Source organism: Argiope bruennichi, chromosome X1, assembly GCF_947563725.1.
Source record: "Argiope bruennichi chromosome X1, qqArgBrue1.1, whole genome shotgun sequence".
NCBI classification, from domain to species: domain Eukaryota; kingdom Metazoa; phylum Arthropoda; class Arachnida; order Araneae; family Araneidae; genus Argiope; species Argiope bruennichi.
This window is the reverse complement of record NC_079162.1, coordinates 92,361,008-92,388,813: the sequence shown is the minus strand read 5'-3', so window position 1 is coordinate 92,388,813 and position 27,806 is coordinate 92,361,008. Positions and strand designations below refer to the sequence as shown.

General features: G+C 30.0%; 1 protein-coding gene across 1 annotated transcript in view; it reads right to left on the bottom strand.

The window, feature by feature from the left end:
- The window catches only part of LOC129958389 (glypican-5-like), a 116,056-nt gene that overhangs the window by 10,706 nt on the left and 77,544 nt on the right, over window positions 1–27,806 (bottom strand). Inside the window, exon 4 of the mRNA XM_056070855.1 lies at window positions 16,914–17,161. Coding sequence (XP_055926830.1) covers window positions 16,914–17,161 — 248 coding nt within the window. The remainder of the gene's footprint in view (window positions 1–16,913; window positions 17,162–27,806) is intronic.

Here is a 27,806-nt window from a genome sequence, read left to right as displayed (position 1 = left end):
TACGTCTTTGAGGCATTATTTGGCGCTATCAGCACAATGCTAGTTTTCAAAGAATTTCGTTAAGAATTTAAAACTCTTTAAATCGAGAATGTTTGACTTTTTCTTCCAAACTGCAAAACGGCATTTTAAAAAGGTAGGATTTAAGCAGTTTGAGGGAAGAAATATTGCCTTGAGGGATAATAAGTATTGCTCAACATCAGAAAAAATACTGAAAAGGTAAAGTGTATCCGTAATTAAATTTAAAAACTACTTTATTTTTATTCTTACACATTACATTCAGATATGATTAACTTAATTTTTATCAAGCAATTTTTATTACTGTTCCTTCGAATCTGCAAAAAAAAAAAAGTTGACTTATCGCCATTCTTATGGTGACTTATCTGCAAAAAAAAGTGACTACAAAAAAAGACGACTTATCGCCATCCTAATAAAAGCATCAGTGACCAATAAAAAATTATAAAAATATATTAAAAATGAAAAGAAATCCTTGATGGAATTAAACTTGTACTAATTTTTATTTTATGTGTAATGAAAAAATAGAATTAAAATATTAATAACTTAATATATATAACTTCATTATTATAACATTTTTTTTTATTCTGTTCCATCGAATCTGCAAAAAAGTGACTACAAAAAAAATTATTTTTATCCTAATGAAAATATTAGTGGCTAACAAAAAATCATCAAAAGAAATTAAAATAAAAAAACCCATCAATGCAATTTTAAATATACGGATCTTTATTAAGATAAAAAATAAGAATTGCAATATCAATTACTTATTATATTGATTATATTTCAGGCATTTATAAAGTAGAAGTTTCTATTCAAATTTATAAATTTCAACAGAACGTGGTCTGAATAGCACAAATTTCAACAGAAGACACCATGGTTTCTCTTCTTAATAAACTGAAGAAGCTATACTTCTTTCTTTAAAAAGGAAGTTAAGAATTTCAAAGCAAAAAAAATATTCTATCGACATATTCCTATCTTTCAATTAGTTAGCAATCTTTTTTAGTTAGATTTCATTTTTCTGCAGAACACCCACGCAATACCTTTACTTAAATGTCAAGAATTTTCTTTTAAACTATCTTTAATCTACATATGTTGTAAAGTGCTTTTGACTACATGACTGAAAGAAGACGACTTCGAATCTTGATCCTCTTCACCGAATAAAATGTTTAGGAAGAAAACATTTATTTCATCCGTTTTTCTGATTTTCTGATACTTGTGAAAGGATGTAAAGTATTGTGGTACCAATGTAGGAGGTTTTATTGCTATCTAACAAAAGTTTAAAACCAGGAAACCAGCAATTTATTACATTTCATTAAAAAAACGGAGCATATATTTCAACAAAAGAAATCAAATCAGTTTCGTCCCTGATAGTCATATAGCGCAATCAACATTCTTCGCAAATCAGGTTCGTTCCTGACAGCCATATAGCAAAATCCCCATTCTGTACAAATCAGTTTCCCATTCGAATAAAAAGTTATGTAAAAAGAAATAAAATATGTTTTAAAAATTATTCTATATTTTAATTTGTTTTTTATTGACAAGAAAGTCTAATTAACGTTAGTCATTATCTGTTTAATTTTGAATTATGGCTCGCTAGATGAATTAAATAAATACAGTGTGTTAGCAATTTGAAAAGGATCATATATAAAATGTCCGTGGTTGAATGATGAAACGAATTGCCCTTTAAACCATAGCTTTATTTCATACTTTCAATTTTAGATGAATCTTTGAGATAACTCTTAGTTAAATAACAATAACCAGAGAGCGCAGAAGCATCCTCTCAGCACTGATGCCGAGAAAGAAAAAGAAAGCAAAGGAACGCGTTTGAAGCTTATATGTGTTTGAGAAGGGAAATTTCCCGAAAAATAGCAGAGAGAGGCCGCATTTCTTTCAAGCGTGTGATTTTCACGGCAGCTCGATATTACTCAATTTATACGGTAGCTCGACATTACTCGATTTATACGGCAGCTCGACATTACATAATTAATATTACAGAAATCAGATCCTAAGAATTATGGGAAGAACCATATTCACACACACACACCACATTTAAAGGAGATGACAATTATTTTAAAAGAGAATTAAGTTTATCGTTGTTTTGACATATTATTGCAAACAGAGGAAAGATTAAATTAAGATATTCAGTTGGTATTTAAGGTGGAACCTAGTCGTAGGCTCATTCTAGTCATTTTTCTTAATGAAACGCAGCGTACATTTTCAGTGGCGAATACAAAATTGCTGAAAGAGAAAGTAAGCAATACATTTTCAACTTCCCTCAACTGGAAATTCAATTAGTTAGGAAAATGAAAATAAAAAATTGCTAACTAGTTCAGCAACTTTACTGAAGCCTGTGACACTTAGGATACGGCAGATCAACGTCAGAAAGTTAAAGTTACAGCCATTATATTTTGAAAGACCTGGGGAAAAATTAAACGTTTGCTAGACTCACAAGTTAAAATAAAAGTTGTTTAACTGAAGTGGAAGGTGAATTTATTTTTCAGACTTAAGGGACGTTAAATTGAATTTATTCTAAAGGCGCGAATAAATTGAATTCATCTTCCCCTTCATCAAAAGCTGACATTTGACAAAGAAAGGATAATATTTGAGTTTGGTCTTTCAGTGGTTAAATTATTAATCATAAAAAATAATTCCATTATTTAAAACATAACCGCATGCTAAATCAACGATATGCCTTTATAAAAACAAATTTAGTATTCATTATCCACTTTAAAAATGATACTATATTACAAATAATAAATTAATAAATGGCTGTAAAAATGACTGTACACTTTTTTTTTTTTTTTTTTTTTTTTTTTTTTTGTATAGAAGCCAATATGGAAAAAAATCTTTGACGTAATAAAATATAAAAACTGAATAACAATGATAGATTATAGAAATAAAATAAATTTAGTAAAAATAGTTTCTAAACATACATTTCAACTTATGTGCTAAAAATAATTTTTTTATTATAATAATTTTTTATATTTTTTTCTTTAATTCGTAGTTTACTTTTATAAATGTTATGGTAAAGTAAATGTTTATAAACATCGATAATATGATAATTAAGCTCTAAAAATATAAAATAGTGAATTTTAACACAGAATACATAAGTGTACAAAATTTCTAAATTCTAAAACATATGGATATTAATGCAAAATCGAATACAAAAATCCTTCGTTAAGAATACTTAACAAGTCAAACTAAATAAAAGTGTATAGTTAATAGCAATTAAAACTTCTCACTAAAATGCAGGTTGCTTAGAATAATATTTCTTTTATTTAGACAGAACAAATAAGAAAGTAAATAACTTGCGTCGTTGCTCAACAATTGCAGAGCTGACGCAAGCGAATTTACTTCAAAATAATTGCATGTGTGTTAGTTGGAGTAGGTAGAATTCATTTAACAATAGATAGCTTCCATTACTTAACTTATATTTTACTGCTTTATTTTTATCTAGCTTGTTTCCTCGGTTATGGAATGGTGTTTTTTGTTTTTCCAATGAAAATTAATTTCAAACTACGAAGCATATCAAGCGCTCTCCATTTGTTTGATACCAATTATCAACTATAAATAATCATTATATTTTAACACAAGCATTTAAAAAAAAAGAAAAAAGAAAAATTTTAAATATCAATTATAAACAGTATTCACATTAATGATTTTTAAAAATTTGCCTTATGCTTAAGATAGTTATCGTAAGTGTGCTTTACCAATAGATGATTCTTAACTGGTTAAAAAAAAATGATGCTCATTAACATAGTCAATGAACATACGTTAATCTGGGTAGATTATTTTACATCTTACCCTTATAACTTTTTTCACAATTGCAAATTACTCATAGTTAACTGAATCCTAATAGTCTAAGGACATAATATTCTAGACTGCACCTCACTGACTGAAAATCAATATTTACTCCATTAGAATTCTTTGCAAATATATATTTGTAATTAAAATAAATTAGATAAGATATAAGCATCATCCCGACACAAGAACTCTCTTAACAAGGTGAATAGTGTCTAAACTAAATATCATGAGAAAAAACAGACCAGCTCTATGAAGCTTGGAATAAAAAAGAAGTAAGAATCGATAGTATGAAAACACAGTTTCCTGTAATAGAGACCACTTAACTTTTCATGCGATCTTCAAATTATTTCACGTCGTAAAGCCAAAATTATTCTCAAAATTGCATTTCCACGTATTTAAAAATAATATAAACATAAACTATTAGTCTTGAAAAACAATCTTTAATACACGTCATTGGAGATAACATTGAGTTTTGTTCCACCATTAGAATTCTTATAAAATCTAATACTTATAATTAAAGCCCAGTATGAAAGCCCAATTTTCGGTAATAAAGCTGCCAAGTGCCTCAACGATCTTTAGGGTATTTTACGCCATAAAGCCAGATTTTTTTTTTCCTTATAATTATGTTCGAGCGTATTTTAAATGCAATATAAGCATTAACTATTAGTCTCTAATATAAGCCATTGAACATAACATGAATTCATTGTCTACTTCACGTTCCGCCATTAGAATTCTTTTTAAGCATCAAACTCATAATTTGAAGGGAAAAAAAAACCCTGGTAGTTTGAAAGCATAACTTTTAGTAATAAACGCCACCGAGCGTTTCATCGGTCTTCAGGCTATTTTACATCCTGAACTTTTACTGGAAAAAAGTTGAGCATACTGTTAGTGAAGCAAAAGAGCGAAATCTCTTCTTTCGTTTAGTATCTTTTTCTACTTCAGGCTGAAAGATGCGGGATGACGCAGAGACTGAGGGGGATTCCAGTAACACAGCGGAGTCAAAAGTTATATTCTGCGGAAAGAAAACTGGAAATCACACATTCGAGTTCAAATCTATGAGTCTTTTAGTGAGTCACGGAGGCTTTTTTTAACCTTGAAGTCCTCATAAAATATGGGGAGGCAGATAAGATTTTTTAAGACGAAAGAGTGGAAGAAAGATGTACCTTTGAAGATGATGGCCATCAGTAAAACACTCCATTCTGAAATCTGGAGTTTTTCCATGGTCTGTCATAAAGAGTAAATTACAGTCAAATCGATCGAAATGTGATACCAAAAACTTTGCTCTTAAGAAATTCGCCAGAATTATTTTCCTTACAATGCTTATTACGGAATTATATATTTCAGACAATTAAAATCGCACAATTTAAATTATGGAGGGAGGAATATAAGATTTTTTTTAAGAAGAAAAAGTGGAGAAATGAGGTTTGCTTGTGGATAATAGCCATCAGCAAAGCATTCCATCGCAAAATGTGCAGCTTTTCAAGGACCTGTCATAAAGAATAAATTACAGTCAAATTGATCAAAATGTGACAAAAAAAAAACAACCTTCGCTCTAAAGAAATTCACAATAATTAATTTTCTTACAATGTTTATGACGGAAGGCTATTATGTTTTTTCAGGAAATCTAAAACAGGTATGCCACAAAAAAAATCTTATACCCATATATATGTTAGTATTGGTGTGAAGCCTTTTAAAAAAAATTGCAAATTTTTGCAACACCAAATCTGACTATTGCCTTGAATTAATCCGTTAATTCATAAAAAGGGCATATGATACAATTATTAATTTTGGATGAATCTGCTATATAATCACTATTGAAATATTGTGAACAAATGGCATAAATCAGCGTCTAATATCAAACGTAAAATATTCATATCCACGTTGTATTTTCAAAACGAGAAGCCCCGAGAAAAACGATTAAGTCGATATTCTTCATACGAAACCAAATTTGACTATTTTGACCTTGAATTAATCCGTTAATCGATAAAAAGACATATGATTCAATTATATATGTTTGATGAATTTTTTTAAAAAATGTGCTTTATAATCACTATTGAAATATTGTGAGCAAATGGTGCGAATCAACATTAAATGCCAAACATAAAATACTCTAATCTACGTTATATTTTCGAAAACGAGAAGCCCAGACAAAAAGTACTTACTCGTTATTCTTCATAAAAAACGTAAAAATAGAAGTACTTTAATCGTTCAAATGATATGAAAAAGAAATCTGTCATATATTGATCATATCAATAATCTGTATGGATGTGCTAAATTAATTTTTAAAATCAAGACATCTTAAAAACAAATTATAAAGAAACTAATCGTAACGTGACAGTAATGAATTACGTTTTGAAAAAAATCTTTAAAATTCTCTTTCTTAAAAAGGCTATCTAGGCAACCTGTTATGCGCTGTAATTAATTCTATAATTGCTTCTTTATGACCAAAAAATTTCTTATCTACATAAATAATTTAACAACAAAATGTACATCTAAATACACAGATATCCTTAATTTGAAACTTCTAAAAATGTAATAAAAGAAATAAAGTAAAAAAAAAAAAAAAAAAAAAAAAAAGGGTCCAATATTTATACCATATAGATTCTTAATTATGATATGGCAATAATTGCACTTGATCCAACATCATTTCGATAATATTCGCAAATTGTATGATCATTAATTCTGTCAGACTCTAGAGCTTCTAATAAATCGAGATTCAAATTCAAAGCATTTCGATTAATATTGCTGCACATAAGTTTGCACATTATTTTTAAAGTCGAGAATTCTAAACTCAGTTGTGAAAACTCTCCAAATAAATAATTGAACAAAAATATTTATTTTGCTTTGTCACTTTTTTTTACCAATTTAGGCACGTTTCCGAACATGTATCTTGCTTGTTTTAATAAAAAAAATTATCATTAAAAATTCAAATAATTATAAATATTTTATTTATATTTTTTTAAATCGAAATATTGAACCCATTTTTAATAGCGCATTATCATAAATGATACACAGGCATATAGTTAATTACTATCTCGATGGAAACACTTCTGTAAATGACGTTAATTAAAACCTTCGACGATTCAGTGTTTCAAATTCCAACTTTGAATAATCAACATTAAAGCATATCGGACTGCAGTTTATTTGGGTTGCATACTGAAGTAAATTAAATTGTATTCAGTTCTAAATATTATTCAAACTCTACCAGTTTAAATTAAATATATTATGTGTTAACATCGTTCATTTTAAGGTTTTTGTGCTAATTGCCTTAAAAGTAATGAAGAAATTTAAACCAAATTAAAAGATAAGTAAATATTATTTGGATTATTATCTTCATATAAATTTGATTATAGTCGCTCCGATATACTTTTAATTATCCATTGCAAGATTATTTTTTTAATTTTGCAACAGAAATTGTGTAAATCTATGTAGATTAAGAAGTGCTAAATTAGAGTAAGGAGTTATAAATTAATTTTAAACTAATTTTTAAAAACAAAATTAATTAGTTAGAACCTTAATTGCTTAATTAGAATTTCTTACTGGAGTTAAAAATGCAGGAAATAAATATTTTTATTAATTACTCTGTAAATTACCTAAAATTAATTAAAAAATAACAAAAATGGTAGGGGTTTAAATACAAATCGATGTGAAGTGTAATATTGCTTATACAGACGAATTTTTTTAAGTAGATGATATAAGAAATATATTTAATAAGAAGACTTAATTAATTATATATATAAAAAAGAAGAATTTTTTTTATTCGTATTGGTTTAAATTTGTGTTACTTTAAAGAATGAAAACGTACAACCAACTTCTCAAGTCACATATCACAAACACTGTCTTGCTGTTACAATTTTCTCCTCATTATAATCATTCGATCCATAATGAACTAAGATAATGTTGATCATGAATAATTCATACAGGAACAAATTCCAAACTAGAACTCCTACTGGCCAGCAAAAATAACGGCTAACATCAAGATGTGTCGTAAAATATTAATTTACCACGGACGCGATAGGTCACAAAGTAAACTCCACCATCTTCAAGTTTCGAATCGTACATGAAATTCCGTTTAGCGGTGAAGAAGTTTATTCCGAGAGGTATTATATGACGAATGGCTTCTGGGAGGTTTCAACAATGGAGTAAGAAGAATTTTAAATCGAACAGACCCCACAGGCGCAACAAGGAAGAAAGCGCAACAAAACAAAACAGCAAATGGATCTTTGCCAAACCGTTGACATTAATGTGCATCCAAGTTTGGCAAGAGGAGCTAGACTCGCTGGCTGAATATTTAAAATAGGCTTATTCATCTTTAACCAACAGGTGTTTCTAACAAGACTCCCTCTGTTGGAGTGCTGGGATTAGGATAATTATCCGTTGCCGCAGAGAGTAATACATGCCTACGATATAAAAATAATATCATGGGTTGAATATTATAATTAGGTAACTATGAAATTGGCTAAATTTGGGTCAAGCGCATAGAAAGTGGCAACTGGATTGCTTTACAACATACTACAGCAAATTAATTGTGGTAGGTGATCCCTGGGCACCACTAACAATTTTCATAATTATGTTGTTCATAATAATTTGATGGTCAGGACAAAGTATATTTCTATAACCGAAGCAGTATTTATTTTAACTTTCTATAATTGTATCACCGCGTATATTTCTATATTAAAGTTGTGCTTCTTAAAATTTTCAATAATAGCATACATTTCCATAATTAGGGCATTTTTTTTAAAATTCATATTTGTTCGTACAAGCTCTTAGAAAGTTAGTTCGCTGTCATCCAGATATAGTAACCCCCTCCATGATATATGAAAAGGCAAAATGTGCTAAGATTTGATTAATTTTGAATCGCTAAAACTGATATTAAATATAAAAAATAAGGATAAAGTTTTAAAAAGCATAATCATTCAAGAGCTTTCGAAGTTTAAATTTTGTATTTATTACATTTCATTTCGCAGTTTTATTTATCACATTTCATTTCGTTGTGCTATCTATTGTGTTTCCCCTTTTTCACTATTATTTTATTTGTTTAATAATACGTCAATAAATTCATAACCATAACATGTCAACAATTTTGTCAAACATAAATAATTAGCTGAATGGAACGTATACGTTATTCTCACGAAACACGCTTTGATATTCAAAATTACGAAGTGAAAAAAAAAAAAAGAAAAGAAAAGAAAAAGTACATGCTGAAGGATTCGTTAGTGTTCAAACAGCATTGCAGACATGAAAAAAAAACATATATATTCGGACGTTTTTGGAAAATTTTAGTTATTTTGCTTTATATTTTTAAAGCAAATATTTTGACAAGACTTTTTATAGTAATTTTATATTTAGTCGTATAAGCAAACAAAAGCGTAATTCAAGTGAAAAAACGAAAGAAATGCAAATATTCAAAAGTGCAGACATATGTAGGGAAAAAAAGCGATAATCAAATGAAGCTTAACTTCGCGACAGAATTGCGCTTTCTTTAATTGTATGCATTTCGTATTTCGCAACATAAATAACAATTTTCTTTTAAATTTGTTTTCTCAATAATTTAATACGACTTATAAAATCCTCTCAGACTCTACTGTAATATTAAATTTCCGCTGAATTTCAATTAAAGTAATAGGATGAAGTCAGATTACAATCTTCGTGTGCATTTCTATTCTTCCTTTCTTTTTTTTTTCGAGCACATTAAATAATTTAACGCGGATAAAAGAAATCTACGAACTAAAGATGAAGAGACCTATACCTATAAATAAAACGAATTTCAAATTAAAAAAAGGATAATTCAACTTTCAAGACATTATTTCATAGTTTTGTTTTTGAATTGCAAAATATAGCTCAATAATTGATAAACTTCCATTAAAAGTTTACGAATCTTTGCCTTACTGCTGTAATTATAGAATAATATAAGAGTCACGAAATACTCTATATTCCTATTTTCCTTAAAATTCAATATTTGTAAGAAAAATAACTAAAAACATCATTAGAAATGTACGGGAAAAAATAGTTTCAACGTATTTTATTTAATAAATTTAATTAATTAAATATTTTAATTTAATAATATTAAAAATATTTCATTTATTTACAATTTTTCTTTTATTTACTTCCATTCCTTTTATTAACTTTCTATTTTTTTTTCCCAGTTCGAGAGTCATGACAACATTTTTTCGGACAAAAATGGAATTGCTAATTCTTTTTCTATCCAAAAAGAGATCGCAAATGAGAAAGTTTAAAGAAGCGTTGACCAAGAGCAAAAAAGCTTTACAAATTTATGAAGACAATAAAAAATAATCAGTTTAATTTGATAGCACTTAATTTATTTACAGCTTTTATTTACCATTTATTAAAACTTCCTTTTTCTAGTTTATTTTCCAATTCAGAAGGCGTGACAACATTTTTTTCGCGTAAAAATTGAATCGCGAAGTTTTTCTATCCGAAAAGAGTTTACGAGTGGGAAAAGTTTAAAGAAGCTTTGACCTAGAGCAAAAAGGAATGAGTGAAGGTAACAAGCCCATGTGACGAAAAAGGAACGTCCGACTCTTATCTCGTGTGACAAGAGTCTTGTAACGATCCGACTTTCCTTCATCGTGATCGACATCCTAGCTTCCTCATCGCGTCGGCTGGCCTTGGTAACGGTCACCATCCCGAAGAATAACTAAGGAAAAACCCGAATGCTTAACGACTCAAAACTGAGCACATTCAAATTGATTGGTATTTTACTTTTTTTAATTTCACGGAGCTAACTTTCAGCGCAGACTGTTTATACCTTTACCTCGCCTCCAGACAGAATATTGTTTAGTATTTTTTTGAAATGTTAATAACGAAACACGTGAAGACTTAAGATAAAACATATGCTTTTAGAACTTGATAAATTTCAGTGCGAAGAAAAAAAGAGGAACTGTCTGATGACATGTTGCAAAATCAACTCAGTTCACACGTCTGGAAGAAGCGCTTGCTTCACAAAACCTGAAAGCTTTTACAATTATTTTTTCTCCTTCTTTATTATATTCTTCTTCTTTCTTTCTTTCTTTTTTTCCTAACTTGTGATTCTCTTATAATTAATGATACCATTTTCACGATGCCAAGGTTAATTTAATGATGTCCAAGTTAAGTTTGGAAATAGTAGTATGGTTATTTTAGGATGGTTTTTATAGTTTTGAACCTCAGCTTGAAAACGGGGACGACATCTGAGCTGGCGATCCTCTCCAGGTTACTGACCACATTAACGAGAAGACGTTTAGCCCACGACATTACATTTACCATACACCCAGCTATATAGACAGATCTTTAGACTAATCACGTTTCGAATTAGGAGCCCTGAGCCCTCCGAAACCGAAACCTTACTACTAGGCCCCCGCATCCACTAACGATGCCTAAATAGTCCTCTTATTTAAACTGTTATATTTGATACAATATCTGAAGAAATAATTTTTCCTCAAGGTGGTGCGATTCTCCTAGATTTTCCTATACCGCTTTCGAAAAAGACCATGGTTGTCTGGTGATAAGTTCTCAATTACGGAACTGTTAAGTTCCAGTTTTGGAACCCAATTCCATCGAATATTCGAAATAAATAAAGGCTTGGTACATGTTAAATCCTCCCGGTGGTGAGGATATCATGTGGCCAAACGTCCTCCCGGTGGTGAGGCGCATAAATTGAAAAAGGGAGATGCCAGCTCAGGTCTCTTCCTATTTACCTGACCATGGTTCAAAATTAGGAGGTCCGAATCCGAAAAAACCCTCATGTAGCTGCAAAGCGCTATAATAATTTTCGTTATTCAACTAAACGTTAACATAATTAAATCAAACTACTCGCAAAAATTAAAGGATATTTCAAAAACAATATGAAGCAATAAAAGCAAAAGAATTTAATTTTTTGTAATGAGCAAGAAATCTGGGATAAATCGTTGTTTTCTGATATACTTGTTGAATCAAAAATAATCACATGCTTCCTTTTTATAACGACATATCCATTGAAAAATATCCTTTAATTTTTATGAGCAATGAAGAACTAAAAATCAAACAGAAAACTAAAGCTCAGAGGTTAAAAAAAATCTAATGTTCTTTTTTATAAACTTATTTAAATCTTTCTCGGAAATAATATGCTTGATTTAAAAATAAAGAGAGGAGAATTTAAATAATCTGTTTCATTAGTGATTAGCATTTTATGTTTAAAAACAGTTATATTTACTAAAATTAATGAATTGTTTTATTTTATTTGCAGCATACTATTGACGGTACCATTTTTATTTTAGGAAGGAATTTAAGACATCTGCTATACTAATTTTTAATTTAACATTCGTTCTATGAATTTTTAAGCGGTTTTCACGAAAAGAAAAAGTATGTTATTTAACATTGTGGATATAATAGTTAAAAATTATTCTTCAAAGAGAAATAAGTATATTGTTTGAAAAACAGGATCAAAATTCATAAGCAATTTTTAAAACATGCTCTTGATTAAATTTATATATTTTAATCCAAAATGCAAGAAATCGAATAAATTTCCAACAACTTCATGCCGCAAATACTAAATCTAGTATCATTCTTTTTTTCTTTTTTTTTTTAAATTCATATCGGATCATAGTGAAAATACCAACCATAGTGAAAAAAAAATATTTTCTTTCATCGATTTGAGATTTTAACAACAGACTGAGATAAACAGAGACCAAATAGCAGGGTAATCAAAGATTTTATCAAAACTACGAAGCTTTAGGTAATAGAGTAATTTCTTCTCATGATGCCCTTATTTTTATTAATGTTCATAAAAAAATAAAATCCTGCCCAGAGAGAATTTGAAGAATACGATTTTGTACTTGAGAGTAATCTATTTCAACTTATCAAGGGATAGAATTTCCTTTATAACTGGTACGTAGGATTCATTGACTAGAAATGAATGTACCATTGACTAGAAATGAAGCTAAAGAAAATATATAAACTACAAAACCAAATTTCGACGAAGGATCTTTTGATATTGAAGAAGTGAATTAATCGAGAAATGACGAATGAAGAATTGGATAATCTTGTAGCACTTGCCGACAGGGAAAACAGCGATAGTAAAGAAAATAACTTCAAAAGTATTATACCCATCCGCCCGAATGCATCCTGAGTTTGGTAAATGATATGGACGCTGCGACAATGTGAATTACGGTTAAGTCGTAAATACTCCCTCCCATAGGAGGCACGTGCCGTCATTGGTGGGCAGTAACTCAGCCTCACAATACCCAAAAGGGTGGCGAGAACCAACCACCATATTGAAAACTTTTCATCTCCAAATTTAGAATACTCCGCGTTGGGAATAAATAATACAATATGCAAGGACAATAAGTAACAAACCGTGACAATAGATTAATCAAATTGTAAAAAAGACACAGAAACTGTCTGATTTTACAATAGAGATTGTCCCATATAAAGAAATAAAAGTTCCAGTATCCCGAAACTAGACTGGACTATTTTACTCCACAAAGGGATAACAAACAATAAAATCAGTACATGTCAGGAATTCTTTGTTTGTCCTTGACCTTGAATTTCGTCCGATTAGATGGCGAAATAAACGCCTCTTGGCGCATGCGCAAAATCGCGGAGGATTGCTGATCTGAGAATTGACAATAAAAAGAGAAACAATTTTTAAAAAAACTTTATCTCACGTACCCACATAATCAGCAGTAATAAAAAAAAATCTATTGTTTCATTCTCCCTTTAAATTAAAAAAAAATAGCTAAGCCCGTTTAAATTATAAATACTTTCTTAGTTTAAATTATACCTAATAGATGTTTTTCACAGAAAATTAACATTGGACAACATGACAAAGTAATGTATACGTTTCGAAATGACAAGGACATCATGTGATGAATCTTCTCAACTGAAAAACAAAATATTGCATTTTGAATCCAAATATGAGCGAATCTAGAACATAAATGATATAAAATTGGAATTTTGTTTTGGGGAAGAATTGTTTGATTGAAAACAATTATATTAGCATAGGAAGAGAAAATGGCACTTGATATCTATTTTTTCGTACTTTTCTGAACATATTTAATTTTAGACAATTAAATAAGATGCTATTTTTCATTACTGGATTCTTTTATTTGTCTTCTGACTCTTCCCTCGAATGATGTCTTTATTATTTACGTCCTTCTATTCTCTGTTCACTGCAGCCTAGTCAATGATTCTCAATCGGCGAAGTGCTCATCATAGACGCGAGAAAAGAGACGTGAAGATAGCGAAAAAAGAGACTAAAGAATCAAGAAGAAAAAGTGAAACCAAGAAGAATAGAGGCGAGACGACACGAAAGAGAGAGAGAGACTTAAGATTTAAAAAAAAATGAAGCTAAAGAGAAGAGGAGCGAGACGACATGAAAAGGAGATACAACAAATTCGAAAATCGATTAGAAAGAAACAAAGATAATTTCTTTTAATACGAAAATAAAATGCCGTCTTAAAAACTAACAAGTGCAATTCAAAAATGTGAAAACTATTTTTAAAATTCTTAAATTCACTGCCTCTGGAATTCTTAAATTCTCAGGTAAAGGTGTTCAGTTTTCAAACTATTAAGGAATGTCGGATCCTTAATATTAAATAAAAAAAAAAAGCTTATCTAAATGCAAAAATCTTCATTTCCCCCCCCCCTACATTTCATTCTTCTTTCCACTGAAAACTTCACCTCTTTAGTTAAAGTGATGATTACTTTATTTGATCAAAGAAAAAAAAAATTCAAAGAAATATGAAAAATGAATTTTAAAAGCACTCCAATGCCCAATCAAGAGATGCCAAACAAAAAGGTGGGTGGGAGTGCATCGTGGGAAAGTGTTTTGTGCGTGGGGGAGGGTCTTAAAAGGTTGTCTGACTGGCCTAACGGAAGAGATGACATCACTTTCATTGATAGCGTTTGTGGTGGTTGGAGGGCAAGATGGAACCAATCGGTATTTCCTACCCGCGGCTCAGAGTTGAACCTCGAGGTCAAAACCTGTGCCATGTGGATTTTACTTGAAAGATAGCAGACTAAAATTATTTCCGGGGATGGGTCGTCATGGAACAACTATTTCCTATTAGCTGGTGCGAGGTCAGACCTTTGAAGACAAATGCATATCTTGGGTGAGTAATAAGCCAGTCATTTCATGAGCTAACATGTTAAAAGGTAATCATACAGGTTGAAAAGTTGAGACAGGTAATCCTTTACTGAATTGCTTCGCTTAACGACATTTTAACTGCGATTCGCATTCTGGCAATGTATTTAGTCTTTGGTTTCAGCAAGGAATGGATTGCTTCTACAATAAACTTGTGTAACTTATTCTATGCACAAAAGTTAATGAAAAGCAAAGACTGTTCGGTTAACTTAATTTTCCAAATATTGAAAATTCACTTCCAAAACACACTATGCATTTAACAAATACCAAGTAAATTACCTCATAATAAATCTGTCACTAAAGTTGTTGACAACACGCCAGTTTACAGTGGGTTACAGTACTCTTTAAGTTATGCTAGGTAATTATTTACCAGACGTTCAAGTGATAAACTGTCATAAATTTACATGTTCGAGAAGACGACAAGTTTTGCTTTCGATTATTCCGACGCGAAAAGTCAAAGAATTTTTTTATATTTTTGATGATTTATTATATTGTTATACGATAAAAAGAGCAACTGTTATTTTATTCTGCAATAAATTTTTGAATATACCTGTTTATGCTTGCTCTTCCACTTTTTAGCCACTAAGTCAAACTGAAAAATGGACTGTTTGTGAAGAAGCATACAAAACGTGACTTCTCTTAGCAATTTATGGAAGGCAGATTCTTGGAAGAAATTTTCAATGCAGGTTGACCTATAGAACTATAGCAATTGATCATCACATTTGCGATGGAAACAACCACAGTTTAAACTTGCCTAAGATGCTCGAATATTCAATTCATTTTTGGAAAATATTCATTTTATGTAGTGTGATTCGAATGCCTAAGGGGATCATTGTGAACTAAAATTTTTAAATCGCTTTTGCTTATTGACCAAGAAACTGAGACCATCTTTTCCTAGTAAGTTCAGAGGAGTTTGTTTTATATATTATCTTGTTTTATATATAACTAAGAAAAAAGACATAACATCATTAGTTCTGAATTCCAATCCTATAATTACTAATTTCTCTCATGGAACTTTAAATATACTTTTTTATTTTCCAAAATGGCAAATTTATTTAAACTTTAAATTAAAAATTTTAAAAATTGTCGAAAATCCGTGTCCAAAAATTGTTGGAAATCCATAATTATTTTTAGAATTGCTTGTATAAATCAGTTTCCATAAATCCACTCGTAAAATTAAATCAATTAATTAAGCCTTTGATTGTGAGTATGCATTTTTAATCGAAGAATAACTGTTTTCTTTACGCTTCGAAAAACACGCAAACAAAAATTTTAAGGAAGTAATAATATCTGCAATGCCCTTCTAATTGCTGTGGATTGTTTAGATATAATGTAAAAGAGACATTAAATTTTTTTTAAAAAAAGAAAGAATATTTCAAGTATAATGAACTGTTTATGGAATATTGTCTTTTCCCTTCATCTTATACATATGTGTATATCAAAAACTATAGAAATAAAATTTGGTACCCAAATTATAATCTATAATATTAAAAAATATATTCATGTTTCTTCAGTGGTTCTAAGTACTATTTACTACTTCTCCAACTACTATTCACTTTCAGTTCACTTCATCCATATACACTTCTAACATTTAGAATTTTCACATAAAATAGGTGGACATCTATGTCAGATAATTAAAATGCAGATTTGAAAGAGTGGTTTCGCTGCCATCATAATCTTTGGACAGCCCACCAAATGCATGACGAAGAACAGAAGAATTGCCATAAGCAGAAGATTCAGTTGAATGAATCGAATATCCAGCTCGCATTTTCACATGAAATAAGAGGCCATCTATGTCAACTAATTAAAAATGCAAATTTGGAAGAGCGGTTTCGTTGCTATCATAATTTTTTAATCTATGAAACTTAAACGAAGAACAGGAGAATTACTATAAGCAGAAGAAGTTTCTGTTGAATGAATCGAATATCCAGCTCACATTTAAATGTATTGAACATAAAGACAGATATGAACTTACTCAGCTAGTCCGCTTCCATTCCAGCAATTGAGGTCACCTTTGGTGACCAAATGTCCATCGCTGCAGAGGCGATCAGCTAGATTGGCGTAAAAGTCTTTGGATTCGGCCACCTTGTGGACAAAATTCTGCAGCATCATGTAGAGGCTGGTATCGGAAGTTGGTTTGGTAGGGAAGGAAGTAGAAGGACCAGCAGTTGCAGGAGGAACCTCCCGGCTAACTCGTCTGGGGACACCACATTTCTCTTTCACCTGAAACCAAATGAAATAAAAAATTATACAGACGAAAGCTATGCTAGAGTTTTTCGACACAATAAAAGAAAGTTGAGCATTCAAATACTAAATGCTAGCTTATATTTGACTATGTCCTATAAATATTGTGTATTTTAATTTCATTTGATTATTTTAGTAAAATTAATAGTGCATTATCCTATTTTTACTTTGAATCGCTACATAAGTCTATCTAAAAATAGTCTCTGAGGAGATAACGCTTAGCACTAGAACAACCACAGGTCAATATTTGATTCGACCAGAGATAGTCGACCAGTCATTTTGACTGGTCCGGCATTTCCAGCGTTAAACTTAGGTTGGTAAGTCTTTAACAACCAACTATACTAACAGGAAAAAAAAAAAAAAAAAAATCAAATGTTTTCTCCAAATTAAATATAAGGAAAGTATTTTTTTCTCTCTCTTTCGTATAGTGCATTGCCGAATCATAACTACTGACTCAATTTTTCAAGAAAATCTTAGTACATACGACACTTTTCTCGGCCTGCGATAAAGAGGTTAAAAAATTAATGAGAGAAACATATTGGTCCAGTTGTCAATGTAGGAAGAAACGTGAGGGCAATATTTAAATTTCTGTGACCGTGTCCCTTTGCCCTCAATTTATTTATTTACGGGCGTTGTCATTATACAGGGGAAGAATTTGTATAAATATAAATCAATTGCTCCATCTCATTTAAATCTCATTAAAGACTTCCCCGTTTTAAATGGATCTCTTGCTTTGTCCAGATGAATTTTCTCACTACTTAACGAATGTACGAAAATTTCTACAAAATAAAAACTTCCACTGATTCATTCTCTGAAAATTGAAAATTTAAACTCGCGCATCTATCAGCATTTTTATCTAAAATAAAAACATTTTAAACCAACTTGCTACTGTCAGTTAGTAATATAATTTAATCGTAAACACAATCTGCAAATATTTTTTAAGGTGTCCTAGAAAGAAGCGGATGTTGTAGAACGTTAAGTTAAAGAACCTGACCTTCAGTACCATGCGACAATCACGCAGGACGTTTTAGAGGCAGCTTTTTCCCATGCTACGTTGCTAGAACCCACGCGAAGTCAGTCGATTTAATTCCTCTCGGCATCTTAACTGGGTAGAATATGCGTTCTAGTTAAACAAATGCATGTTGCGGCTCAGATTAAAAAAAAAAAAAAAAAAAAAAAAAAAAAAGGATGGATTGTAATCAAAGGTTGAGATTTTACACTGCCTTAATTAACAAAAAAATGAATAAAAATCAATTTCATATTTCATTAACAACGAGAAAGGATAGATTATATATTGTTCTATTTTAATCCATTACTGCGTTGGCTTTAATACTAACTATACATTTTAAAACGATATTTTATTAAAAATAGGAATAAAAGAACTAAACAGCTAAAAATATAAAGCAGGAAAACATGACTAAATAAATATTTGCTAAAGAAAACAAAACATAATCTCTCTGAAGTATGGCGAATCTTTTTATGATTTTAAAAAAAGTGAAACAACTGCCTTTGTCCAAGGTTTGACATTACAGATGATTTATGTCGAAAGTTGTCGATAAATAAAATATAGCAATTTGTGTAAAGAAAAAAAATAACATCCGGGTTTTTTTTTTTTTTTTCCCTTTTAAAATTTTATTGAACTCAAACGATAACGTTTTAAATCTTGGTAGCTAAATTTTAATAGGCAATACTTAGTGGCGGGTTTTAAAATTTGGCGGTCCTAGACAATGTACATTATAAGATCAATCTAGTTTCGCATTCTAACATTTTTTTTTTTTTTTTACCTTAAGCATATTTTAATGATTGATGTTAGTTAACTGTTTTGTTTTAATAAGTTTTTAAAATTTATTTTTTTAATATATATCACTCAATAAATAACTAGAGTAGTAAAACACTTAAAAATTTACCATAATTATAAGTTAATTAATATTAATAGGTTACAACATAATTATAAGTTACTTACTAATAACTATTTATTATTATAAATTAAACCCTTTAAATATAGTAAACGATTACATAAATAATAAATTTTAAATAAATATAAATTTGAAAATTATTTTTTACAGCATCTATGTAATGAAATATAACAAAACCAGTTAATGAATAAATAATATTTCATAATATTATAAAAAAAGTAATTACTTCTGCCTTAATTAATGCTTTGAATAATCCAATGTATACATGCACTGTAATCTTAATATTTTATAATTTAAGAAATTGCATTTCTTACAAATTTATTTAATTGACAACGAGGTTAACGGCAGATTTAATCAACATGCTAAGGGTTCTAGGCAGCGACCTAGTCAGTAATCCGCCAATGGCAATACCGTAAAATTTCTTGCTGCTGATGCATAAAAAAAAAGCGATACAATGTTGCTACGAAACCGCTCCAATAAATATTAATTTACACAGCCAAAATTATTAACCAGATTTGTAAATATATATATATATAAATATCTCGTTGAATTTAGTTTATGAATTCCTTATGTGAAATGGAAGAAAAATAAATAGAAAATGTATACGTACATCCGACAAAAGGATGATTGAGTCGTTTTTATGAATGCTATAAAGTAATAAATTATAGGAATTATCTTTAATCTATTCGAGTTTATTCAAAAATAAATATTTTTAAATTGTACGATCGAGTTTATTTATATCATGCCCCGTAAAGAAAGGGTCAGATATCAACACGATTTTCAACGCTTCGTCGGAAATGAAAGATCAGATGATAAATCTGACGAGTTGTTGAGTAGTTAGTCACAGTAGCTAATTATGTTCGACTTTTTTTCCAGTTCACGAGGTTTTCGGATGGTTTTGTTTGTTATCGGAATCCAATTAGGTTTCACTTTACATAGTGCTCCACTTGTTATAATTAAAAATCCGTCATAATCTATTTAGCATAATTTGTAACAACAGATAAAAATAATCTAATCTGTCTTTTTCGTATGTAGAGCATAATTTGAGCTTTCACCAAAAATGATTAAAACAAAGGTATGCCAAAGGGTCTTTTTTCCCCATGACTATATAGTGCGCATGCAAGAACAAAAACAAATCAGCATTAATTAATTCTTCACTATTACCAGATTCTTTTTGTGTTATTTTCTGTGTCATCTAATTAGATAACACCTTCTGTTTTGGGAATTCTCTTCCGTATTGAATTAACTAAGGTTCTGAAGAATTCTTGAAATGTTTATAAAATATCCGTCATTCATGAATCGAATTTTCCTTAACTGTGTTGTGTTCTATATTATCTAATTCGATAACAGCTTCTGTTCTGGGAATTTATTAATCAAGATTCCGAAAAATATTTGAAATATTCTCGTTTGTATGTCAAAATTATAACATGTACGAATTACTTCAGTTTATCTTATAAGTGTAAAAATAAGGAAAACAACCCATTCAGCTATTAATATGTTCGCACTTAGTGAAATTAAAATTAAAATACCTTAGTAAAATAAACATAGTAAAATCAACAAAATTCCTATTTCTGTAAAAATGTTCAAGGTCAATAAAATTAATGCTTCGAATTCAAGAGTTGAAGTTAAATAAAAGCTTCATCGAATGAAAAATCATAAATTTCCAATTACAGTTTTTTTTAATTATTTAATTTCTGATCTGTTGGAGATGATTGGAGACCTCTTAAATGTAAGATTATGAAAATCAATTTAGGTTACAAGTATATGAGATTATAAAAGTCAAAACAGTCCAATTCAAAAATCAAAACAAAACTTTTTTTTGTTCGGATTATCCACTTCTGACAGTGAGTTATAAATAAGAACTTCAATCCATTTTATTTTTAGAGAGATGTTTCAATTAGGTCATCACTTTATATAACTTTTAGATTAAATTTTGCTGAATCTTTTAATGTTTTTTAAAATCTATTTTTCAATGATTCGATGTTTCATTTCTATCTGAATTTTAAAATAAAAATCTTCTTTCATATAGATATGTTTAATCTTATTTTTATATATCCAAAGTTTCTTGAATAGCATAAAGGCAACGTTAATCAATGAAAATTGTAGGTATTGTACTACTTGTAAATTTACATGGCATTAGTTAAATGCCGAAAGCCATTTGCTGTTGAAATCGTTTACTATTATTAGCATGTCATAAATTAGTTTTTTTAAGATATGGAAGTTAAGTTATCTTTTCTAAAAAGGACAAAATGAATTCGATTTTACCAGATCAGCAATTAAGCGGTTGGGAGAAATGCGTAGCTAACTAAAGGTTTGAGTTAACACTGATGCAAACTTTTAAAAACACAGAGGCTGTTCTGCTTTGTATCATGCAATAGACAAAACAATTCCCTAAAGAGAGATTATGGCAAGACTAACACAAGCTTTCTAGTAGCTCTGTTTTCTCAGACCGTTCTCCATTAGTGCAAAAATATATCTAATATGTTTTGATAGAGACATTGAGTTTAGAGCGCAGTCTTACAAGTTGGTATTTCCAAACATAGTGCTTACTCACAAAGAGGAGCCGATGACAAAAGTAAAAGCTTAGTAGAAAAATTCCTATAAAGAAATGTGGAGAAAATATCATCTATGATTTTTAGAAAAAGTAGTATATTTTTCTTAGATTTAACTACACCGGACTGAATGATATTTATTGCTGTATAGATGTATCTTAATCCCCATCATTAGAATGGATGGAACACGAACCAGTGTGAAGTCTTCCCCATTTTCTCAGATAAGAGGCTTAGAGTGTCAACTTAATATTCTAAGCCATAGTCGTGTAGATAAATGATGTGTATTTTCTTTTAAAATAAACAATTCTACAAAAGTGCTGGGTTTAAGATTTATAATATTTTCAGGAATTTGTATAGAGCTATATTTCTTAGTTTGCGTCAGTAAATTATAGCATTAAAAAACGTGTAGTAAATTATAGCATTTGTGTCAGTAAATTATAGCATTATTGTAAAACATTTCTTGCAAATATCATTTATTGGGCTTAGTTGACAGAATAAAAGAAAATAAGCCATTCATTTCTGTTGTAATACAGGACTTGTTCAATAAAGACTGACACCGCTTTCTTTAAAGAAATATAGATATTGTTCAGGAGCTGTAAATTTGCTGATGGGGAAGTCTTGCACCAGATGAAGAGTTTCACAAGGTTGGTTCTGTCGAAACTCGCGAGTTTAAACGTTAAGCAAAGCACATTTTTCTTCTCCTCTATATTAAACGTGTTTATGAAAAATGCCAGTTGAATAACGTTGCGTAATTAAAGTCTGCTTTAGTCCTTTGAAAATGCTTTACAAAATTATGAAGTAATTAAACTAGTTTAAAGAGAGTCTATGATGGCTACCATATGTGTTTTCCTTGGTTTAAAGAATTTAAAGAAGAATAAGATAAAACTCTAAGCAAATGATGATTTTGGCATACTCGGTGGAGAAACGACGCATGTAAATGCCTTTTTACTATAAATAGATCAGTGATGGAAAACCAATGAAAAAACCACAATAAGTGTTCTGGAAAATCTGATACATGATAATGAAAGATCAAATTTAAATTGTATTTTAGATGAATCATGAAAATTATAATGTGATTAAACTAGTTTGAAAAAGAGTCTAAGATGGGCTAACATTCGTGTTTTCCTTGGTTTAAAGAATTTAAAGACAAAAAAAAAAAAAAAAAAAAAAAAAATTGGGTAAATGATTATTTGATAGGTAAAATTGATTTGATCTCACCCCACTGATTGGCGAAACTGCGAAAGTAATCGTGTTTTAAATGATTTTGGAATATTATTAGGAATCTGACAAACCAATGATGAAAACTATATTTTTATTAATGATGTATTTTTACCATATCAATGATGAAAAATATGAATAAAGATAAAGAAAGACCACATCTAAATTGAACCAATTATTCAAAGAAAAAGCACCAAGTGTATTTTTTATCTATCTGTCCATTCTGGCACAGCGTCTCATAATTTTTTCTTTTATTCTAAAACAAAGGCAGTGAAGAAACAATCAGAAAACGCTGATGGGAAGTCAGGATGTTTAATGCTGATGAACAGCGAGAGATGTCTGATAGCCCCGGCTCTTCTTCGATAATTGGAAGGCTCGCTGGTTGAAATGCAAGATTTTTGATGGACGCGATCAGTCTGATATTTTAAGGCAAGAAAAATTCAAGATAAATCTAAAGTTGAAAGAATCGGCAATTAAAACAAAGCAATAAAAAATGTAAATTTCTTTCCATTTTCAGAAAGACAACCATGAAACTTTCTACCTGAATAATGAAATCATTCGCTTTTTCTCTCCAAGAGAAACCCATTATAAATCTCTTTTTCCTCTCAGTTGGTGATTACGGCGAGGGGATTTCAGTTTCGATTTTTCATCAGTGATCCTCTGGGTATGGTAAAGCTTGAGTGCATTAAATTGGTAGTTGCTTTTGTGTTGTTACATTGGCGCTGTTCGGAAGTTTCCTAATAAATCAGAAATCTTCTCCCTTAGTAGGTCGTGGGACAAAATTACAAATCCCTATGGCTTCAGTTTATAGCTTCAAAACGTGGCGCTGATACAATAAATATTATACAAACTTTCAAATCTTTTCATGTAATTTTCTTCCATTAGACAAAACCATATGGTGTGATTTTTTTTTATTTTTAAGAAGCTTTAAGGATAACTAAGAAACAGACCCTTATGCAGATATTTTTCATGTTTTCAAAAAGTAGTTCATTTTATATAATCTATTCTTAATATCATGTTTATACTTCAGTTAGCAAGTGTAATTTGGAGATTTCAACAAGTCAAGACAGAGGAAACACTGTTTTCTTATCTTTCTACTAAATTATCAGTCATCTATTCCGCTGGTATAATGCGGATGATTAGAGAGTAGGTTGTAGTTTCAGATGTCATTCTCGTCATCTGACTATGGTTTAAAATTAAGAGAAAAATTTCACAATTGCTCTCAATGCTTCAAAGCCTAAAGTTAATCTAACGAAATTAAACCTATATGGACTCCTGCAAACATTTATTTTTTAATAACTATTTTAACTTTTTGATCCATGTATTTATTTAATTTTTTTATTAGCTGACACTTTCAATTTGGGATATTTGGTGTTATTTCAGCGTATGTAAGAAAATAAAATTCAGTTGAGATACTTAAATCGATCACTGATTTTTGTTTTTCAAATTAATTTTTTTCGACTTAATTACAGATTTATATGCTATTCAGCAACATTCTGCCAGGATCGTCGTAGCATATAAAAGGGTTAATTGTCATATATCTTTTCTATTTAGAACTATTATATTCTTAGCTACCGAAAAGAGTAAGAAATAAAATAATAATAATAATAATACATTATGATGAACAATAGTAGAACTTGAAAAAATGCGAGAGGTAATTGGTTTGAATTGAATTATTAACAAAATAATCTTTTTAGAATGATATGATATCTGTAAATTGCGTGATGTGAGAATTGTTACATAAAAAAAAAAAAAAAAAAAAAAAAAAAAAAAAAACTGCAAAAAATGAAAGGAATATAGGAAAAAAAAAAAACTATAAAGAGTTGTTTTAAAACTGAAAAACAAACATTCTTTCTGAAAATCGCCTAATTCAAAAATCGTTATACAGAGAATGCCACAGTTGATACAATCAAGCCTTACGTATATAAAACACGCGAATCGAGCCAAAAATATAATCATGCTACGACGTTCGAAATCATGTTCGAAATTATCTTCTTAACTTTCTCTAAAAATGATCAGGAATTATTTTTTCCCGGTCAGTAATAATTTAAAATGTATCAAATCGGTTTAAACTGAATCTTTTAAAACGTTCAGGAACTATCAAGGATTTTTTTCTTGCTAGTGATTATTTCAAATGTATCAGTTTCTGTTAAAACTGAATGCATTGATTTGTCCCAGCTTTCAAACGGAAAAGAAAATTTGACGCACGTTTCTCTGTATCAAAAGTGCTTTTGACGCTTCAAAAGACAAAATTTCGCAAGAACTTTGCATCGGGCATATTTTATTAGTTTATTTATTTTAGAAATACGTTGCGTGGAAGTTTCGTGTAGACGAGACAGAAAATAAACTTTATGTATACGGAAACCGATTCTAAGAAAAAAGACGTTGCATAGTTGTTTCATTTCTGAAAAACTGAAGAACATATTTATGTTTATAGAATCTTATTCGTGAAAATTTATTTTGGCAAGTACAGATCGTACAGATTCTATAACCTATTAGGTTATAGAATCTGTACGATCTGTAAAAATATGTGTAGCATTTAATTACAAAACAGAATTAACTTTCCCATAAAAAAACAAATTATTTCGAAATTCGGCATAAAGTTGTGAATTAAATAATATCAAAAGTCCAATTTTGATTCATAACTAACTTGAATCATGCCTTCATTAGTCTATCTTATTTTATTGAACATCAACGGTAAATAACTTAATGATTACTAATTGAAAAACTTTGGAACTTTTGTCCGAAACATTTGAAGTTTAATGTAGCTGTCTTGATTGCATTACTCGTTACATTCTGTGCGCAACGATTTTTTAAATCACGCATTTTATGTTTCTTATAAATTGTATTCTTAATTAATGATGAATCTATGTATTTCCTTTTCTGATATATATATATATATATGTGAAGTCATGAGAACTTTCTGCTGTTCCGATAAAAGTGGGTGAAAAATTTTTAAAAGCCACAGAATGAACCTCATTAAAAAGAATGAAATAAAAATCGGAAACCGAATAAACAGAATGAGAAAGGCGGAAGAAATCAATAGAATAGAGCCAATATAGGGAAAAACACGATAAAAAATATTTAATTAAATTTGCTGAAAATCAACTAAATTTCAACGAAATATCGATTTTGTTTCAAAACAAAAATTTTGAAAAACACGTTTAGGAAGAAACAAGAATATACAATTTAAAAAATCATGAACAATTTGTATATATCTTAATTAACAGGCTTCCCAATACATTATAAAAAATATAAAATATTTTAAAGTGAAAAAAATATGAACTTTACTTTCTTCTTTCAACATTCAAAGACTAATTTCTTACATATAAAATATGATCTAAAATAAATAAGCCGTGAGACGAGCCTGGATAATTTTTCCAATTCATTTCTTTTCTCAAACCACTTCGAAACCACAATGAAATCATAACCATTCAATGATAAGTATCCGGTCACAGCAACAACAACAACATAACAATAACGACTCTAAATATTTGAAATCAAATTCCCCTCTCCTCGTGCATGTCTGTTCTCGTCCCGAATGAGATAGATCTACCCACAAAAATATGCATCCGGTAAGCGATGAAAAAAAAAAAAAAAAAAAAAAAGAAGAAGAAGAAGAATAGTAAAAAGCAGGAGCAAAGCAAAGAAAAGAAAGACATCTGTGCAAGGGCCGGCGTCTGGGTGCTAGACATTTCTGTTTGGCGAATAGAACAGGTAAAGTGGGGGTCCGCACACATTCCGATCGTTCCTCGAGAACAAGGCCAGACTTCTCAAGGTCATGGTCCCCTCTGGCTCGTCATTCATAACTTTCGCCTGGGCCATTACTCATGCATTGCCACCTTCGAGGACGAGGGCGTTTACACCGCGCTGCGTCAGACGTCAGGAATGCCATTAATTAGAACTCTTCATTTATGCAGCTTTTCAGTAGGGGAGGGCTTCGAAAGGTGTTGAATGACGGCAAGAAACCTAACACGGAATCAATGGAAACACACCATTGCGCCATAGGTTTCATTAAAACACTCCTTTTAAGTCATTAGTTTCATCCCTAGACGGTGGTTTTTATTTATATACCGATCGTTGACTTTCTATAACGAGTCAATTTGTTTCAGTCTCGATGTTTTCAAACAAAAAAGGAAATCTCTTTTAGCATTAATTAGAATTATTCATTTATGCAATTTTTCAATAAAAGAGGGCTTTCTTTGAATGACGGAAAGAAACCTAATATTTAATCAATGGAAACGCACCATTTCGCCATAAGGTTTCATTAAGACACTCTTTTTAAGTCATTAGTTTATCCCTAGATCCCTAGATGGTTTTTATTTATATACCGATCGTTGACTTTCTATAACGAGACAGTTTGTTTCAGTCTCGATGTTTTCAAAGAAAAAAGGAAATCTCTTTGGGCATTAATTAGAATTCTTCATTTATTTAATTTTTCAGTACAAGAGGGCTTTCTTTAAAAGGTGTTCAATGACGGCAAGAAACCTAACATTGAATCTATGGGAATTCACCATTGCGCCCTAAAGTTTCATTAAGACACTCATTTTAAGTCATTAGTTTCATCCCTCGATATATTATTTTTCCTTTAACAATAGTTGATATCCTGTAACTAGTCAGTCAGTTTATTCCCGCCGGTTTCAAACAAAAAGCAAATTTCATTTGGTATTTATTACAATTCTTCATTTACGCATCTTCTCAGTAAGAGACTACTTCTAAATATGTCGAAACCAATGGAAACACACCATTGTTTTGTGGATATCGTTAAAACATTTTTAAGTCATTAGTTCCATCCCAATGCAGGAATTTTTGTTTATATAGCTATCGCTGACTTTCTATAATGAGCTAGTCTATTTCAATCTCGATATTTTCAAACAGAAAAGGAAATTTCATGAAGGTTATTATCATTAAAAAATTTCAAATCGAGCAAAAAACCCA